Raw genomic sequence first — 6,378 nt, 5'->3', positions numbered from 1 at the left:
TGAGCACGAGAAAGTATCTCATGAGCACGGGAAACTATCGTGCGCATATCACTGGCAGTGTGTGTGTGTGTGTGTGTGTGTGTGTGTGTGTGTGTGCGTGTGTGCGTGCGTGTGTGTGTGTGGGGTGGACGAGCGAGCGATAGCGTGCGTGTCAGTTTAGTGAAGTAATGAACGAGTCCGGTTGTGTGTAAGAATCAAGTACCCAGCCTGTCAAGAATCGGTGGCCACTTCATTCCAACCATATTCCGACCTATAAGCAGACCCACTTTCTCGTGCTCACCAGTTACTTTCTCGTGCTCACGAGAAACGTTAATTTATTTTTTATTTCCCCGGTGTCCCTTTACGGTTTCCGTACCCAGCCATGGTTCCAGAAAATGGAAAACAAAATAAACCGCGCAGGTCGCTTGTTATTCTTGTCATCGGCAGAGCACTGTCAATCACGCACAGCCCGGTCAACGGCACACGTGATTGGAATGTACGTCAGCAGAGAGCAACCAATAGGTTTAGAGCCAAATGGTCCCGCCCCCAGGAACGTTTTTTTTTTCCTTTTTGCAGATCAACGATTTCAGACCTTTGACTGTCAGGGAGTTTCAAAACGAATGCGCCACAGAACACTGCCAATAATCACGTGAATCAAAGCTTGCGCCTGTGTGGTCAAATCTCTGAAAAGTCAGCGCTGAAAAGTCAGTTCTGAAAAAATACATTGCAATGGTGTAAATTTACTCCTTTACAAGTTTTTAAAAATAAATATTCAACCTTTCAAATCTTATTTCTCAATGTATGAACACCTGTTTGCAGAATCTCATTTACAAGGTTTCAAAACCGGGAAACAATTAAATACACTGTTAGAACAGTGCCAGATTTGAAACTCTGCAAATGCGCTGGTGACATTTTTGAAACTTTGAAAATGTGCTGGTGAAAATGATGAAGAAGATAAAATAGAACACAAAATCATGTTTGCAGATGTTTTAATTTTTTTTTCAGGCTATAATCTCTTTTTTCAGTGTTGCAAAACCTTTTTTACAAGGTGTTGAGTTTGCAAACCCAGATTTACAAGCCTTTGAAACTTTTTTTTTCAGGTTTGAATTATGGCAGGATACTGGCTCCATACAAGAATGTATTTCATAGATGTGCATAAACTTTTTTCTGTTAGGCTCTCAGTGGCTAGTTTCCTCTCCATACAAACTATTTTGAGAGGTTCTGCTTGACAGTTTTGTTACATTAAAAAGGTATTAACGATTGCATATGAATGAGTTCTTAGCCATAGACTACTGAGGGCAGCCATTCAATACCCCTATCAGCGGGCCACATAGGAATTTTGGCCCATAATCCACGCCAAACAATATTCATTGGCAAAATTTAGTAATAACTCAACATTTAAAATATATTTGTGTATATATGTGTACAATCTTCCTCTCTTTATAAGATAAAGAGGTACAAACAAAGGTACAAAGGTACAAATAGCAGTATCTATAAATTCCGCCTGAAAAGTCTGAAAAGTATCTGCAGTTTTCTGATGTAGATACTGCCTTGGTAGTCTATTTATGTCACCAAGAAAGTGATAGAGATTAGGCTGTTTATACAAAATGATGGAAATGAAGATGAGGATGTTACTACATTATCTTTGTTTAATTTATTTGAAGTGAATTTTCCAACAAAAAAAAACTTCTGGTTTGTTTTCTGTGTTATTTTCATTCTCATTATCTAAACTATTAAAACATAAAGACATCCAAAAGATACATTATTAAACATATACACACATGTTTGACAAATTTTCTCTTAAAGTTGGATAAGATATCTGAATTGAAACACAACCTACTACACTTTGCTCTTTTACTGGTATTGCTTAAACAGACATTAATATTAATACAAAGGCAGAGTACAGAATCTGTTCATTGTGGGTCATTTGTCGAAAAAAAATGAGAATATGCAATGATATTGCAATAGATGTTGCAGATAACATACCACAGCTCCCTCATCTCCTGACTTAAAAGTGACATATTTACAAAATAAAATAATGTTTGATGCACAAATATACTTTTAAAAATATAAGATAGCCAGTACATCCGGGAAGGTCATACGTTTAATCAAAAGAATATAGTTAGCATTAACTAAGTGATTATTTATTGTTGTATGTAAGTTATTATAAGTCAAGTTGCAAGTCTGTTTACCTAATCCACCAAACGGCCGTGTAGGCGTTCATGTCCTAACAGGCCGGGCCAGGCTCCTTTAATAATGTCCAGTACTTTATCAGTTGTTCTGGAGTTTTGAGGATAGCGCTGATGGATTTGGCCAAATGACAACGATTGAATTCAAACATGTAGAGTCTGAAGTGACCGCGTTCTGGGGGCAGAGTGAAGTCGATTTCTAATGTTTTCATGCACGCTCCAATATAGGCATCTTCCACATAAAAGGGAGTGATCCTTTTAGAGATCTCCACAAGCCTTCCGGCCATATCAAGGGAGAAGATGTAGCCCATGCCCACGGCGTGGGTTGGAAACTCGTTCTCACGGTAGCTATCCTCAGACACGTACCACTGGCTGTCCTTTTCGCGAATAACAGGACTTTTATACTTGAGCCTTCCGGTCATGTATAGCGTCGAAGGGGTGCCGGGGATCTTTAACATGCTCACAAGGTTCTCCACATTCAGGAACATGTCTGAGTCGATCTTCATGGCGTAGGGCACCTTAGGGCACCGGGAGGCCAGCCAGTCCATAATCACCATGGTCTTGATGGTCAGATTGTGGTAGCTGTCTATGAAGTCGCTCTGGATCAGGTCGTGGTACAGCCGGTTCTCTGTGCGTACGTTCTGCTGCAGGACTTTGATGTCGCCACTATTGGGTGTGCCCAGGAGGAAGACGGTCTGGATGAGCTCCCCTTGGATGCGAGTCTCGTTGCCCCATGTCCTACGGATGGCGTCCCGGGCTTTCCAGTTGCCGGGGGACACGGGAACAATCAGAACCAGGTACGGATGGATGGACCTACAAAGCTCGGTGTCGTCCAGGATAAAATGGTAGTTCCCCGGATAAATCATGTTGTACTGAATGGAGCGGCGCAATGGGTCATTCCGAGGAAGGGGGAGGCCCTTTTGAAACCTGGCAGGTCCATCAGCAGATCCCTTGTACATCTGAAATCTCGATAGGGTGGATGAAAATGGGACCATGTGGTCGTCCAACATGAAGCAGATGGGAATGGTCAGCAGACTGAGAAGCAGGAGACACTTGAAGGTTGTCTTTAGGAAATCTTTTCTCGGGTAGATGGGAGTGCCCGCCACTTTTCTGTGAAAAGGAGACGGACAAAGTGTAAGTTAAGTGCCTGTGAGGAAATAACAGGAATTACTATAAACCTGTCTAGGTTACCCTTAGTGCGAGGTGAAAGATAACTTAAATAAAAAGATAATTGGAATACTATTACACCAAATTACTCAAAAATATAACATTAAAAATATCAAATGATATACAGTATATATGTTAGTTATTGCAAGGTAGGTTATAAGTTAGCTAATTGACCTCGCAGCTGAAGCGTCCTCCATCTCTGTGGTGAGACCAAATAGCTCAATCGTACATGACAGCCAATCCTTTATAGCTACTTAACGGGTTTTACCTGTGTAGCAGGAAATACCTGCTTCGTCAGGAGTCCACCTGATCATTATTTGTGTGGTTGCTTCTGCAAGCACATCTACTCGTCATAAGTTTTTTTTATTATGTTTGCCTGTTTTTTGTGCAGTTAACTGCTCCTGCATACCTTCAGCTACAGAAACCGTTGAACTATCAAAACGTCCAGCTCTTTAAAGGGATACTTCACCGATACAGAACCGGCGTTCTATCATTATAAAATCGCTATTATAATATAAAAAAAACAGTCTTCCCTTGGCCCAGCTGGCCTCCTTACATTTCTCCTGACCTGACGCCAAATGTTTGACCTCATGTCAGTAGAAATTTTCTTGCCTGCTAGAAGGGCCGAGGACTACAAACCACTGGTTACGCAAATTTGTAAGCCCACCAATAAGGAATGAGGGGGGCGGGAGCTCACGTACAAGATGTAAACACAATATCCGGCATGTTTCTTTACCACTTAGCTAGAGAACTAGACCAACACAAACCTCCGACCATGACAGAAGCAAATTTGCATTGGGAAACAGCCGAAGTGGAGACTTGTGTATTGAATCTCGGCCATGGTGGAGAAAAAATTTGGGGAAGAAACATAACCGCCCGTAACCGAGAATTACATTCCGCACCCGACCAAAACCGCTATAAATAGACACATTAGATGGAACGCCGGGGAATTACACTATCTGGTGTTTGGCGTGGTGCTTTAGATTGCTGTGCAAAAAAAGCACATCATCCACTGTGGATGAAGTTTACTCCTCTGCTCCTGAATAACATCTCCAGCACCGGAGAAGTCTCGCTCGCAATCGCAAAACCCACGATCCCGCGACTGACAGACCCACGCTGTTCAGGCGTCCGACCCGACCAGCACCCGTGTCCGACACAGTACCTACATTATTATTCCCTCGTTTCATCAAAATTGTGCGGTTCACCCGCCGGGTACCCAAACCCAGACTCTGGCTGAGATAACCCCCACTATGAGTCTTTACTTGTTGTGGAAGTACCAGAGACGTCCGAGAACCCGACGCAGCCTTTAATTCATAATATCATCCTGAGGCGCACACAGCTTTTGGCCAGGATATTATATATTATATTATATCGATTATATTATATAGACCTATATATTATATAATATTATATTATTTAGATATAGAGCTCCGGGAGTCCACAAACGGCACTAATCACTGCTCCTCTATGCTGCTGTTCACGCTGGACTGCAGGGAGTGAACGCTGATTGGCATTGTGGGAGTTTTCGTCTTCAATCCGCAAGCGCCAAAAAGGTCAAGGAGGCACAGAATTTGAAATTTATGTTACTAAATGACTAAATATATGGCCCACTTTCAATACAGATTCATGTCTCCACTGGTGAAGTATTCCTTTAACGGCATGATGGCTATCTCTCTGCGTTTTTCAACTCTTTCAACTTTTTCAACTTTTACGCTTTTTCTGCTTTTTTTTTTCAATGTAAGTCAATGGGCGGACGGCAGCGCAGTCCGCCCATTGACTTAATGGGGTGGGGGGGGGGAGTTTGACTTTAGTGGTCTTCTCTGATGCTTCAACTACTCCAGACATCATGACTTCGTCAATTTTCAACATTAACCTTTGCTCAAATAGTCTGAAAACCGAATTTCGATTACCTTTATACTTTTTTCAGAATCATAGTTTAATTTCCATATCGGCCTCGTTTTCAGTTCTCATTGATTTACGCTGAGGTTAGAGCGCAGAGGATGTGCAGGCAGTGCTGCCAGATCGGGCGTTTTTTCCTGCCGAATTGGACTTCTTTTGAAGACGTTCAGGCAGTGGTGACGCTAGCATTGACGTTGGTGCTGACGTTAGCCCTGACGTTAGCTGTGACGTAAGCGTTGACGTTAGCGCTGACGTGCTGCATTTTAGCAACCACACACTCGCAGTCCGTTAGGATGAAACGCATTCTAGTTATATCTATACATTTTTTAAGGGTACATTGGTACATTTCTATTGAAATGTCACCATATCCCATTTTGTATATCTTTAAATGTACATTCTCATTTCAAGTTTGCTTTGATTTTGACAGAGCTGCTGAGAATTTAATGCAGGAAAGGTCCATATTCAGAATGTTGCCAATGAGGAGGTCTTTATTGGAGATTAATTAGGTTAATCAGGTGACTTAATTGCTCAATTAGTGGATTGAAGATTTTTCTGACTGAAGACTTTGAACCAAATGTCTTTTCATTACTAGGTATGTTGTGTTAAAATAGTTCTGCTCATATAGGTAGCATTGTAGCATTTGCTTAGTTAGCCTTGGACTACGTGGCAAGTAATGCAATCATAAATTGAACTAATTGTTAAACAAGTCTCAAAATATAACAATGTTTCCAATAGCTATGCCATAGCAACATTACTTTTGCTGTTTGCAGGCTGTTTGCGGTAGTATATAAAGAGCAATAAATGGAAGTGAGGAAGACGGTCAAAATGAAGCCAATCCCAAGTATTTATTAGTAGTCATTTGAATGGTTTAAGTATGCGAAGGGACCTACTGTATCTGTTTCAATTTGCCTACATCTCCATTGTTCACACTGCTTCTTTTTGCAGGAACAGTGAACCAGTTCCACTGGACATGATGGTGGATCAGGGGGAAGGTCAACTGTTTGCACACAGACGTCCAGCCCTGAGTCATATGTGGAGGAGTGTCAATGATGTATTCCGTGCTCTTCAAATAGTGCTTATACCTTGGGGCTCCACATCCCGTGAACTGTAGGGTTGAGGGTTCACAGAGATACCAGCCGGGGCA

At 41.8% G+C, this 6,378-nt stretch overlaps 1 protein-coding gene across 1 annotated transcript; it reads right to left on the bottom strand.

The window, feature by feature from the left end:
- Positions 1-2,206: 2,206 nt before the first annotated feature.
- Positions 2,207-5,538, bottom strand: LOC307077597 (beta-1,3-galactosyltransferase 5-like; the record flags this gene model as incomplete). The annotated part of the gene is made up of 3 exons (XM_079739027.1): positions 2,207-3,278; positions 3,510-3,553; positions 5,452-5,538. The coding sequence occupies 3 exons, from the start codon at positions 5,536-5,538 to the stop codon at positions 2,207-2,209; spliced, it is 1,203 nt and encodes a 400-aa protein (XP_079595153.1).
- Between the last annotated feature and the right edge of the window lie 840 nt (positions 5,539-6,378).

This window comes from Pollachius pollachius (genome assembly GCF_949987615.1).
Source record: "Pollachius pollachius genome assembly, chromosome: 6".
NCBI lineage: Eukaryota > Metazoa > Chordata > Actinopteri > Gadiformes > Gadidae > Pollachius > Pollachius pollachius.
Note: the sequence above shows the minus strand (reverse complement) of the source record. Positions and strands in the feature narration are given on the sequence as shown.